At 40.9% G+C, this 13959-nt stretch overlaps 1 protein-coding gene across 7 annotated transcripts in view; it reads right to left on the bottom strand.

The window, feature by feature from the left end:
- Positions 1 to 13959, bottom strand: part of MYO6 (myosin VI) — a 157902-nt gene that overhangs the window by 33319 nt on the left and 110624 nt on the right. For 6 of the 7 annotated variants that reach the window (XR_011258550.1, XM_069598030.1, XM_069598032.1 and 3 more), the window contains 5 exons: positions 11642 to 11769; positions 8798 to 8893; positions 8333 to 8506; positions 4974 to 5012; positions 3283 to 3376 (listed from right to left, as the gene is read on the bottom strand). Coding sequence is in view for 6 of the 7 variants with exons in the window: in XM_069598030.1 (XP_069454131.1) it covers positions 3283 to 3376; positions 4974 to 5012; positions 8333 to 8506; positions 8798 to 8893; positions 11642 to 11769 (531 nt within the window). In the remaining variant the exon portion in view is untranslated. Of the gene's footprint in view, positions 1 to 3282; positions 3377 to 4973; positions 5013 to 7391; positions 7999 to 8332; positions 8507 to 8797; positions 8894 to 11641; positions 11770 to 13959 lie in introns of those variants that run through there. The other variant, XM_069598035.1, reaches the window with a different exon arrangement.

Genomic DNA, 13959 nt, shown 5'->3' with positions numbered 1-13959 from the left:
GGTTAGTGATCATGAGTTTACAACAGCACCTATCTGCCTTGCCCACCTTCTCCATGCAGATGAGGAGAAAACCATTCATCGACAGGGGTAGACACAGCTGAAAGCTGAAGAATTGATGCTTTTGAACTGTGGCATTGGAGAGTCCCTTGGACTGAAAGGAGATCCAACCAGTCCATCCTAAAGGAAATCAGTCCTGGATATTCATTGGAAGGACTGATGCTGAAGCTGAAACTCCAATACTTGGGCCACCTGATGCGAAGAACTGACTCATTTGGAAAGACCCTGATGCTGGGAAAAATTGAAGGCAGGAGAAGGGGACAAAAGAGGATGAGATGGTTGGATGGCATCACCAACTCAATGGACATGAGTCTGAGTGAACCCCGGGAGCTGGTGATGGACAGGGAGGCCTGGCGTGCTACAGTCCATGGGATCGCAAAGAGTCAGGCACGACTGAGCAACTGAACTGAACTGAACTGAAGCTTATATAATTGGGGGAGGGCTCTTTAAGAAATAACTACGAAATTATAAATTACAAAGAATATAATATCAGGTACAGGGTTCTGAAAGGAGCCCATATAAACAAGGCACTCCGAAGCTAAGGCGACCTCAGCTTTCTAATAAATCTGCCGCCAAGAGGAGCAAGAAATGGAGTCAGGTTGGCAAAGAGGGTTTCAGGAAGTGTCCCAAGCCTGAATTTATAGGAGGGAAAGGCCGTGCCCTGGGAGAGGCAGGGGTGGTATGAGAAGGACGGAGGATGGGCACAGGATAAAGAAAACAGTCCCGGGCCCCTGACCGGCATGACTGGGTCAGGTTTTGGTGTCCTTGCTTCTCACTCTACTACTTGTAAAAAAAATAAAACTGAAAGCAGCACAATGCCCTTGGCTCCTGTGGACCTTTTCTGCACTTGGTTAAACTGTCACTCTCTACCCCTCACCTGGCCATGTCTGTCCTTTCTCAAGGGCACTGTGGTGTTTGTTTTTAATAAGCAGTAGAGTGAGAAGCAAGGACAAAACCTGACCCAGTCACATGGGGAAAGAACTGCTGTGGGACTGAGAAGGCCGTGGAAAGAAGGCCACAGAAAGCACCCACAGAGGAGGTCTGGGTTCACAGCTAGAGTGTTTTTGGTTTTCTGAATTATTTTTAATTTATTTTTTAATTGGAGGAAAATTGCTTCACAATGTTCTGCTGGTTTCTGCCATACAATAATGCAAATCAGCCATAATTATACATATATCCCCTTCAGACATGAAACAACAGACTGGTTCAAAATTGGGAAAGGAGTACGTCAAGGCTGTATATTGTCAGCCTGCTTATTTAACTTACACACAGAGTACATCATTCAAAATGCCAGGCTGGATGAAGCTCAAGCTGGAAGCAAGATTGCCAGGAGATATATCAATAACCTCAGATATGCAGATGACACCACCCTAATGGCAGAAAGTGTAAAAGAACTAAAGAGCCTCTTGATGAAAGTCAAAGAGGAGAGTGAAAAAGCTGGCTTAAAGCTCAACATTCAGAAAACGAAGATCATGGCATCTGGTCCCATCACTTCATGGCAAAAAAATGGGGAAAAAATGGAAACAGTGACAAAGTTTATTTTCTTGGACTGCAAAATCACTGCAGATGGTGACTGCAGCCATGAAATTAAAAGATGCTTGTTCCTTGGAAGAAAACCTATGACAAAACTAGACAGCATATTAAAAAGCAGAAATCAGTTTGCTGACAAAGGTCCGTATAGTCAAAGCTATGGTTTTTCCAGTAGTCATGTAGAGATGTGAGAACTGGACCATAAAGAAGGTTGAGCACTTAAGAATTGATGCTTTCAAACTGTGGTGCTGGAGAAAACTCCTGAGAGTCCCTTGGACAGCAAGGTGATCAAACCAGTTCATTCTAAAGGAAATCAACTGTGAATATTCATTGGAAGGACTGATTCTATAGTTCCAATACTTTGGCCACCTGATGTGAAGAGCCGACTCATTAGAAAAGACCCTGATGCTGGGAAAGACTGAAGGCAGGAAGAGAAAAGGGCAACAGAGGATGAGATGGCTGGATGGCATCACCGACTCAATGGACATGAGTTTGAGAAAACTCTGGGAGATAAGTAAGAACAGGGAAGCCTGGTGTGCTGCCGTCCATGGGGTAACAGAAAGTCGGACATGACTGAGCAAGTGAACAACAAGCCCTCCCTCTCCCTCTTGAGCCTCCCACCCCTCTAGGTCATCACAGAGCGCCAGGCTGGGCTCCCTGTGTTAAACAGTAGCTTCGCACCAGCTGCCTATTTTATACATGGTGGTATGTATATGTGAATGCTACTTTCTCCATTCGTCTCAATTTTTCCTTTCCCTGCTGTGTCCACAAGCTTGTTCTCTGTATCTGCGTCTCCATTCCTTCCCTGCAAAGAGGTTCATTAATACTATTATTCTAGATTCCGTATATATGAGTTAACATAGGATATCTGTTTTTCTCTTTCTGACTTACTCCACTCTGTCTAACAGGTTCTAGGCTCACCCAGCTCACTAGAACTGAGTCAAACGCATTCTTTTTTTATGGCTGAATTATATCCCATTGTGTACATGCACCCCATCTCCATCCACTCCTCTGTCGATGGACATCTAGGTTGTTTCCATGTCCTGGCCACTGTAAAGAGTGCTGCCATGAACACTGCGGGGAGCAGGGTGGCCAGGGGGTGGAATTCTCGGGTGGCACAGTGGTAAAGAACTCATTTGCTAATGCAAGAGACATGTGTTCAATCCCCAGGTCAGGAAGATCCCCTGGAGTAGAAAATGGCAACCCACTCCAGTATTCCTGCCAGGAAAATTCCAGGGACAGAGGAGGCTGGTGGGCTGCCATCCATGGGGTTACAAAGAGCTTGACACAACTGAGCACACACACACACCTACTATGAACACTGGGGTACAAACATTTTTTCTATTATGGCTTTCTCGGGGTATATTCGCAGTAGTGGGATTGCTGGGCCATATGACAGTTTTATTCCTAGTTTTTAGAAGAATCTTCATACTGTTCTCCACAGTTGAAAAGCTTTTATAAATTATACTTCAATGAGGTAAAAGATTATTGTGAAATGATATTATACACCAATATTGTTCAAATAATTTGTCCACCTTTCTCTTCTTATAAATAAAAGAATATAAAAGTCTTATTGTGCTTAAAAATAATCAAGATGGTTGTGAATTATCTGAATGCACTGGATATATTAAATTGTATTTGAACTAAATAAGACTCTTGATACAGTCCAACATAGATTATAAAATAGAGAAATACCTGAACATTGAAGTTGAGACAGAATTTGAGCTCCTTCAAAGTCATGGCTTGTCATCTTTAAATTAGGCTTGATACAACGAATAAAGCTTGCTCCCTAGAAGAATAAAGGTACTTTAAAACATAATACATGCAGCATTCTTATTTTTCTAAGAATTCCAGCAACTTTCAGAGCATATTATCATTAAGTTATGAGCCTCTCTTAAAATAATCACTAAGGAACTTAAAACAAACTAGCATACTTTTACAATGTAAAGCATTTATACAGTAATAATGTTAGAAAAATACTGTTTTATATTGAGTGCCAAAAATTGTGTTATTGTAAAAAGGAGTCTTTCATAATAAAATGTTTCAATATATTTAAACAATATATTTCATAGGATGGCATACATGTGATTATACTCCACATTTAAATGTATTTATGTGCTGTGTTGCTGTGATAAGAAAACTGCCCTATGACAAGATGAGCAAATAAAATTATGCCTCTTAAAATTTAGGGCAAAGTATTAAAAACACAAAAATCACTTTTCTCATTGTTCTGTTTTAGAAACATACAATAGGTCCCTGAGCTGCACTACTGTACGTCTCAAAGTTTTGTTAAATGGTATGTATTTTAAAAAGCTTAAAGGCGTTCCTTTAGAGTCAGTTACCAGATTACGCTGAATGAGGCAGGGAGAACACTGCCACGCACACAGCGAGGCTGTTGGGGACTGAAGCTAACACACTGAACATCAAGTAACGGCTTCTCTTCCAAGTAGTCACACCCTGCAAAGCTGAACAGTTATATCAGCAATGATGCTCACTGCAAATGCTTTTAGATACTTTTTAGAAAAGCCTTTAAAAAAATCACAACTATAACACAGTCATTTTACAGTAGCATCTTATTTGGGTGATAAAAATAAAAGACCTCATCAGGTTTAGTTTTCAAAGAAGTTTTGTCCTTAAGAGATAAATGTTTGCAAACAATGAAGATATTTAAGAGAATTTCTTGATGGTTTCAAAAGCAAGTCTAACAATAAATTAAGCAATAATAGCACAGAGAATAAATATTTGGCTTTTCAAAATGACTACTTGAAAATGAAGAGTATTTAGTTAAGTTCTGAGGATTTGTTTAAAAAGTAATCTTCTCCTAAAGTCATGCTTCATTAACATAAGCCACGTATCAAATTTCTTTCTATGGTGAATTTTCTTTAAACAAACAGAGGGGATTAAAATGTCCAGTTTTTTAAAAAGTCTCTGGGGAACTACTGCCTCTATTCTATGGCATAAAAATACTACGTCCACTTTTTCCATATCAACACTGTCACGTCGCGCTGTCGTGCAGCACTGAATGTTTCCACCAGAGACATGGAGTGGAAATGGATCACATGCGCTGTCTTCAATCCTAAAAACTACACCTTCCTTCTCTACAATAACTAATTGTTTTCACTCTCCTGAAGCTACAGGATAATCTTAGTAACATTCAGAGAATTCTTTGTTTATAAAACAACTTGATTGCACATATACATCTGACTTGTCTTCAGAACAAACCTAACCAAAATGATAACCATTTTAAAAACTGATTTTCTTTCAATGAGGAAATTTTTTTAATAAATTTTTAATTATTCCAGGTTTACTGTGCTTATTTTAATAATTACTAATAATAGTTTAAGAAGACCATTTAAAAACCCTGTTTTTTTTTTAAGTATACTCACTGTACTTCGAAGTTTATCCAGAAGCAGATTCAACTGTGTCTGTAGAAGAAATCATTTCATTATTTCAGAAAGCAAAAGTATACAACACCATAAGTAAACATTAGCTCTTCAACATGCAATACTGCTCATCTACAACATCTCTTTGACAGACAGTAACATGCAAAAAGGTATGGCTAATACATAACACCAAGGACAATAACTTAAATATACAGAACTTGTGTAATTAAAAGACTGAAAATTAGCAATACTAGAAAACATACATGCAGGCTTGGAGGTGGGGTGAATGAGGAAAAAGGACACCAGCAATGAAAGAAGAAAACGCAGGTGTGATACATTCAGAAAGAAACCAACGGACCAGCATGTGAATAGGCGGCAAGCTGGGCATAGCCTGTGTCTCACTCCATTACGAGCGAGGGTGTGCTCAAAATATCCACTCATGCTGTACATTGGAACTGCTTTATGTACTGCCTATCGTAAATGAAACCAACCTGCCTACCTGTTGAAAGCCTCTTTACTGTTTTAAAAAATCTCTCATTCCAATTACTTTTAAAGGCTAGGACAATTTTCTCAAAGTAAAATTCACAATGGACACTATAAGTAGTTACTGTGCTTTCCTTTTTAAAATATTAAGTGATTATAATTTACTCTGGCTCAGTACATTAAAATCATGTATTTGCTTTACTTCTCTGCAAAGTAAATTGTGTAAAACTGTTATACTGATTTTATACTGGGATGCTTATTGTACTACTTAACAAAAGATAAATTAACAGATCTACTTATAGCTATATTTAGTAATAATAATAGGTATACTTTACTGAATGCTTTCTATGAGTCAGACACTGCTCAAAGCTTTTCACAGGTACTATCTAGTTTAATCTGCACAACTCTAATTAGGGATATATTAGTCTCATTTTAGGAGAAGGCAATGGCAACCCACTCCAGTACTCTTGCCTGGAAAATCCCATGGACAGAGGAGCCTGGTAGGCTGCAGTCCACAGGGTCGCACAGAGTCGGACACAACTGAAGCGACTTAGCGGCAGTAGCAGCAGCAGCAGTCTCATTTTACAGGTGAAAGCATTGAGGCCCAGAGAGAGAACTTATTTGCCAAGATCATGGAGCTTGTAAAGGCAAGACCAAGGCTCTAACAAAGGCCTAACACCAAGGTTCATTCTCTTAAGCACGGTACTCCAGCACGCTTCTCCAGCACGCTTCAGACATTAGAGGCTTAAGTTATAAAAACAGAATGAATTTAGATTAAAATAATACACCCACTTATCTGGTTGCCACAGTTTTGACAACCTTAACCAGTCTGGACCAGCACACAAATGAAAAGCAAGTGTTACGAGCCGCTAATTTGGAAAGAAAATGACTGTCACAAAGCCTATGGTTCCTAATCCATAGCACAGTACTCTCCTCAAAATGGAGATAAAGTGAGAATGAAGAATAGAAGCAGCAAAAATGAACTACAGTATCTGAGAGAAGAGGGAAGAATGTCCATTACCAAAGACTAGTGGTCAAAGACAACAAGGCATAGCAGCCTTATGCAACTCATGCTTTATTTGTATTTTATTTTAAAACATACAATCATTCCTGTGTATGATAAAAGAATAAGATTTTCATAAAAAAAACTTTTTCTAAAACACTTATAGTAAAAGAGTTCTGTTTCAATAACCTGAAAATGTCACATTTCATTGGAAAGCCTCTGGTTCTCAGTGATGCTCAGTAATGTAAATGCTAGCCTGTTTTATTTTACTGCCACACATAACTTGAATTTAATAAACTATTCTACTATACTTAAAAATAAGAATTACTATTATTTCATTTCAAAGCATCACAAAAGAACATTTTGAAATTTTATTAGTAATAATGTTACAGCTTTTAATTACAGTTTTCAAGTAGTCTGACGTGCAAAATGCATCATATTGCATTTAAGCAATTTTAAGCACTTAAAGTCTTAACATGAAATACCTTAGCCCAAAGAATTTTAAGAATGTTTTTTATTTTATTTATATAAACTGTCTAAAATTTCAAGTGTGTTCTTGCCAGCAATACTAATATATCATGTAAGAAAATACTTAATAAATGATCTCCATTTCATACAGGCTAATGTACTATTTTAAACCAATCTGTCAGCACATGTTTATATAACAATTTCAGAATATCTAAATAAGAGAAAGAATACTCAAGAGAAGAAACTCGTAATTAATTAACAAGAGTTTAACACTTTTTATTCAGTTACCTGAAAAATATGTGACAAGCCTTCTCTTATATCTATGCTTCAGCTTTTGTTTTATAACCATGATTTTATCAAGTTAGTTATTTAGAGCCCATTTCAGCCCAGAGTGGATTTCAGGAAGCTTACATTATCAGTAGCCTAGTATTCTGAGTCTTAATTAAATACTGTTCCTAATTAAATCATTTTTTAATGTTTGAAGTACACAAAATGAAAGGCATATGCAGGTTTCTTATAAACGGAACAAGACTGTGGAAATGTATAAGGGAGACATTTATTCTATTTCTTTTATCTATTCATTTTCATTTATTCATTAAAAGTAATATAAAGGTTTTAAATTATCTTTTTATATGCAAAATACTCAACAGTTAGAACCAAACAGGAGTGTTCCATTTCTTAGATGCATCATGTGACAATTCCCTGTCAGACCTCAAGGAATAAATTCCTGGTCCAAAATCAGTGAAACAAATGAAGCGTTCTTCAGTGTTAAACAATAAGAAGGGTTTGCCACACCAAGTATTTATTTTTTATGGAAGTTATTAGAAGCTTTAATCAAATTTTAGTATAATATGCACACCCAAAATGCACTATGAGAAAGAACACATTAAAAACGAACTACAAACTGCACCATTGACTGAGCTGGGCTTTAACACAGCAGCCGCTCTATTAAGTAGGAGTCCACGAAGGCGATCATTTACCTGAAGCCCCTGGCAGTGCCTGCTTTTCCTCTCTCAACTCAACTAGGCCTCTCTAGCCATCTCGAGCTGGACTACTCCAGCTACAAGAAAACTGCTGAATGAGGAAGGAAACAGAAAACACGTGGGAAAGAGAAGGTTTGAAGGTCAACCAGACAGTAAGCAGAAGCAAGAACATTAGGAGAAGCGATCAGACATGTTAAGCACCAAGGAAGAGCACGTTCACCAAATTACAAGATTTCTGTATGTTCTGTTACTATGGCAACTTTATGTTCTTTTGTATACAAACATCAACAATCCAGTCTGCTCTTTGAATCTTACTCACGGGGTTTCTCAGAGTGAGCGACATTATCCCCCGGATAGCGTAAAACTCAATTTTTTAATGCAGTAAGAGAAAAAAAAAAATCGAGCAATACGTTTGCCACAAATACCTTAAACTTGTTTCCCACACTGATGAAGCTAAGTTTTCCTGCTTTTTGTTTGGTGTCTTTGTTGTTATTTGTGGATGACTCAAATAACTCCCGGACAAATTTATCCCTGGATTCACATATTAAGGACTCAAGAGACATATGCAAAGCGTCATTATTTTTTTCCACAAACTGAGTCTGAAAAACAAAGCAGACAGGAACGATTCAGTCCATCTTGTGGTAATATTCCTTAACACGGTGCTGTCCAACAGAACCCCCTGAGGTAACAGAAACGCCCTGCGTCTGCACTGTCCAATACAGCCACCACCAGCCACGGGGACATCGGACACGTGAGATGTGGCAGGGTCCTGAGGAACTGACTTTTAAATTTTGCTTAACTTTAAAAAGCCAGATGTGGCTAGACATTACCGTATTGTACAGCGCAGCTTTAACATCGAATGGTTTTCTCCCTGTAAATGCTCTACTCACTGTTTCATAGCACACTGCCCCGGCAAAATGCCTGATGATGAAGCCTTCATCATCTCGGATGTTCCTGTGAACTGCCAGCTTAGACTTTCTAGGAATCTGAAAATCAATACATATATCAGTCATTAAATTATCAAAAATATACAACATTAATAACTCCCTTTAGAAAACATCTGGGTGTGAAATACTTAAAATCAAAAAGGGAGTTTTCATACTTTATACAATCATATTGCTCCTTAAGTAAGTCTTAATGTACCAATAAAATCTAGCAAATATTTTTGGTCATAATCTCCTAGGAAGAAAAAAAAAAAGGAATAAGACCCAAAACAAAACAAAACCACACTATTCAGAAGCACATGCAAAACACAGCAGGCATTTTATGAAGTTAACTGTTTATGTCTAAAGCAGTAGCTGCTGAATTGTCATCTGGAGCACTTTTAAACCACCAAACCATTTACATGAGCTGACTCCTAGGTGTGACCAAGGTTGAGAAGCACTGTTCTATAGAAACACCTGAAATCAGCACAGGGACTCACCTACTGATTTTAGCCATACCTCCTAACACTCTTACACAATGAGCCCGAATCTATTTGAAGAAAACAAAATCACTCTCTGGTTGTACTATCACTATAATATCTCCTACTGGTATCATTTCTAAAAGTTTCCAAGATAAAATATCACCTCTGACCCACAAAATAGCCTAAAGTTAAGAAAGACGATCTCATTTAAAAATGGAAAAGCTAAGGCCCCATAACCTCACCAGGCTTCTCCTGGGCGAGAGAGCTGGCAGACCACAGAGCCTCCCCTCTGTGTGGCAGCAAATAGCACGAGCCAGAGGGGGGCCCTGGGATCAAGACGCCAGCCTGATGCCCAAACCCAGCCCTTTCTCCCCATTCTAGGAAAGGAGGTCACCTGCCCGCTCCGTGCCCGTCCCCTCATCTCTAGCATGGGGAAGCAAGCGGGAGCAACAGCAAAGGATTACTGTGAGCAATGTGCGGTGCTGTGCTTAGTCACTCAGTCGTGTCCGACTCTTCGTGACCCGACGGACTGCAGCCCGCCAGGCTCCTCTGTCCATGGGGATTCTCCAGGCAAGAACACTGGAGTGGGTTGCCGCGCCCTCCTCCAGGGGATCTTCCCCACCCAGGGACTGAACCCAGGTCTCCCACACTGCAGGCAGATTCTTTACCATCTGAGCCACCAGGGAAGCCCACCATGAGGATTAAATAAAGTAATTCAAGCAAATGCTTAGAATGCATCTGGCACATGGCAAGCAATTCGATCAATGATTATCATTCTTTACCTTTTCAAAGAAATACAACAAAAGCAGTGAACCGTGCAAATTAGAATTTACTGCTGTGCTCTTGTTCTGTTTTGGGGAAAGTGACCAAAGCCCATTTCTGATGCTTTTGTTGGCTGTCCTTGGAGCGCTATGTCTCTGAAACCTTGGTCACAATTTGTTGACCAGCAGTCAGTTCTCTTAGCAAAAGTGACTGTGCATCCAGACTGGTTCTCAGAGAGCAGTGAATAAACAGGACTAGATACACGTCTTCAGTCTTAGCAGAAGTTTTCCTGGGGACACATGCTGTTTTATTTCTATCTCAACTGAAGTGAAGAGAGGCAGCCTTCACATCCCAAGATTTATTTAAGGATAAGAAGAACTGCAAGTTGATGCAGTAGGTGGCTGTGGGATGCAGTCTCCAGAGAAGGTTAGCATAATTACATCAGCTTTTTCAGTAAATGCCTTCAACCCGCTTGTGCTACTGATTTAGTTAATGATGTATGGAAACAAGAATATCTGCTTCATTCACTTGAACTCCTGGACCCATCAAAGCAATGACTGTTATACTATGTCCCAGTCTCAAAACTGTGACAGTACAGGAGGCGACTGCAACTCTGGACAGCTTTTCTTTTCTCTTCCATCTTCCTTCCTTCCTGTCTTCATTCTAAGATGAGGCAGCACCTACCTACATGGGTGAAATTAACAACCATTCTGTGCACAAGGATGGAGTTGTATTTGGATTAGTCAGGGGATGTAGGTTGACTGTAAAGATAAACACAGAGCTCCCTAAACAAAGAAAACACCTCAAGAGAAACATGCTCCAGCCTTATGGAGAATGGCCCTACCAGCCACCACCACTAGCGGGGATTCAAGCACAGCTCTATGACACAACAGCAGTCTAGGGAACCAGGTCTTCTGACCCTTTTTGGAAGAGTACTTCTCATTTATTTCTCTCTGTGTCTCTTGTCTCTCTGTGTCTATTTTACCCTTCAGCTAGTTCTTCTGTTGCTTCAGCTTCTATGACCCTCTCTGAGTACGACTGCCATTCAAAACTCCTAAGGAAAGAGCATCGAAATGAAATCACTCATCATTAAATGAACTGCTTCTACCAGTCAGACTCTTAGCCACAAGCTTTGCTGGTTTTACAAACGTGCAGGCAGGTGGCTGCATGTGACTCTAGGTCCTAACCCCTGGGAAGTGATCCAGTGCACATGATACGGAACACAGTGACTGATGGCCACTTCACCCAGAAGGGAGAACATAAAAACAGCACATAAATGTACAAAAAAAGGACATAAATCTTTTTGTACATCATATATGGGAGAAATGTATTTTATATCCAGCTAAAAGGGCCTTGATTGGATAGATCAGCAGCAGCAAAAATATACAGATATAAATTAATGGTCATCTATAGAAGACACTGTGCTGGATTAATTATAGAAGATGCATATAGTTGTTAAATGCCTTACATAACTTAGGAGTCTGATTATCTAATATCTAACATCTAGCACATCTTTCTGAAAGTTTCTCTTCCAGCCAAAGCCTCAGTTTTGAAATGACAAACTCACAGAGAGTCGGAAATGGTCTTTGTGCTTCTGGTGAACTGCAGATGTGAAGTGTTGATCACTTGGCTGGGGAAGGCGATTTTCTTCATCCAAAATATCCAATATTCCCACTAATTTTGCTTCAATTAAATCTATTTCAAAAAATTCAAATATGACAGGGTAAAAATACAACACTTTAAACACTGATCACAAATTTTGAGGGCTGGTCAGAAACAAAGTAATATGATTCCACAAATACTGTTTTCTCTCAAAAGCTACAGAGAGTAAATGAATTTTATTTTACATCTGGCAATTTATTAGAAAGTAACATCATATACTCAACACAGTTTAGAGAACAACTCCATAAAGAAAATGACTAACGTAATAACCATCCTGGCTGTAAGCTAGGACAGAGGCCAAAGAGCCAGCAATCTTCCTCTCCCAGATGACCTCTATATTCAAAACGAAGTAAAACTACAGAAGCTTTTGTAAGCTTAGGTTTTTAAAACTACTTACAGATATGGATTCAAAAGCTTTCCAGCAAAACTTCAGCAACAACACATATTTATGCTCCTTATATTCGTATGTTCTGAATTTACTGCCTGTCCAAAATAACTATAGAATGTAAGCTGCTTAAATGCAGTAGATAGAACTGTTAAATGGGACAGACTCTAAAAGATAGGAATTAAGAACAAGATGGCAGAGGAATAGGTGGACATGGAGTACATCTCTCTTCACGGATACATCAGGAACACACCTTCAGACACAGAAATGTAGGCAGAACACCAGCTGAGAGTGGACGAGAGTAACTGACCAGCAGAAAAGAACATATAGAACCACACAAAACTCGGTAGGAAGGAACTAGGGGGAAAAACAGGAGTGTTAGTACGACTGGACCTGCCCTTGGCAGGTGGGGGAACAAGCAGGGGTCCGATCCCCACATCAGGGCAATTGTCTGAGTCAGAGGAGAAACATTTAAGGCTGAGACTGAAACAGGTGATCTGTGGCAGCCTAAATGGAATGAGAATCAGACAGTCCTTGCTGCAGCCACACATACCCTGGACAGGGACCCAGGTCCCCTGGAAGGTGCAGCAGCTGAGAGCTAGAGTTTAGGGATTGTAAAGCAATCCCAGGGCAAGAGCTGCTGTGGACTGTGGAGAGACAGATCGAGGGGACGTGAGGGAGGAGACTGTGGTGGGAAATGCCTGTGGAGGAAAGCCAGGCAGCCATGGAAGCAAGGCGATGAGTCACGCATAGGGGATGGAGCCTCTCTCTCCACACGCCAGCAACAGCAGCTGAACAACAGAGGCTGGCCCATCAAACGCCTGAGGCACCAGAGTAGGACCCCAGCCAGGGAGCCCCTTTAAGTGCCTGACACAAGGATATACTGACTAGGATCCCAGTCAGGGGGGGCCCCTCTATGTGCTTGACACCCCACACAACAGAGAAGGACCCCAGGCAAGGGAGCCCTCTAAGTGCATGAATGGGCGGAGCTACAGAGAAAGACTGGCCAAAGAGGCCTTCTGATCGCCAGCTACAGGAGGCTCGAAAAAACTCTGAGAGGGCCATAACTCCTGCCAGAGAGGCAGTCCATGTCCCTGCACATTTGGTGCCGCCAGGGTCCCCACAAGCCAGGCAGCTGCTCCACCTTCACACTCACCTTTCACTGGGGCAGAGCTGCCACAGGCAAAAGAGTCTTGCATCTATGCACACACGGTCACTTCAGTCGTGTCTGGACTCTTTGCGACCCTGTAGACTGTGGCCTGCCAGGCTTCTCTGTCACGGAGGGGGTGCTCTCCAAGCAAGAATACTGGAGCATACTGGCCAATACTGGTTGCCATACTCTTCTAGAGCACAATATTTCCTGCTGCCCTAGCCACCAACTCCCCTGAGTACCTGGTGCTGCCAGAATCCCTGAGACCCAACCAGCTGCACCACCTCCACAACTGGCCCTCACAGGCAAACCCAAGTCCTCCAGAGCAGCCTCAGGAGCAAACCCCCGTGGACAACCCACATGCAGAGGTGGAAATAAAACCACAAGTGAAACCCAGGTGCAGTGTGGCTACGGAAGAAGACCCAAAACCTTCCCACCAGCTGTAAAAGCTGCAGATTAAATCCGTACAATCATCTAGGCAGACTCTGCGTCTATGGAATATCTAAAAGGCCACTGAGAGTTCCCACAGAAGAAAACGCACTAGTCCTGACAGCTGCGGACACTGGAGGCAAGAATGCACAGGAGCAGGACCAGGTTAGAAGCTGAGCTGCCCCCATAGCAGGTCGAGAGAACAGCACAGTGCTGGAGGGCGTCCTAGAGAGGTGAGGTGGGCTGTGACTCTCAGCGA

This window comes from Ovis canadensis, chromosome 8, assembly GCF_042477335.2.
Source record: "Ovis canadensis isolate MfBH-ARS-UI-01 breed Bighorn chromosome 8, ARS-UI_OviCan_v2, whole genome shotgun sequence".
Lineage (NCBI taxonomy): Eukaryota > Metazoa > Chordata > Mammalia > Artiodactyla > Bovidae > Ovis > Ovis canadensis.
Note: the sequence above shows the minus strand (reverse complement) of the source record. Positions and strands in the feature narration are given on the sequence as shown.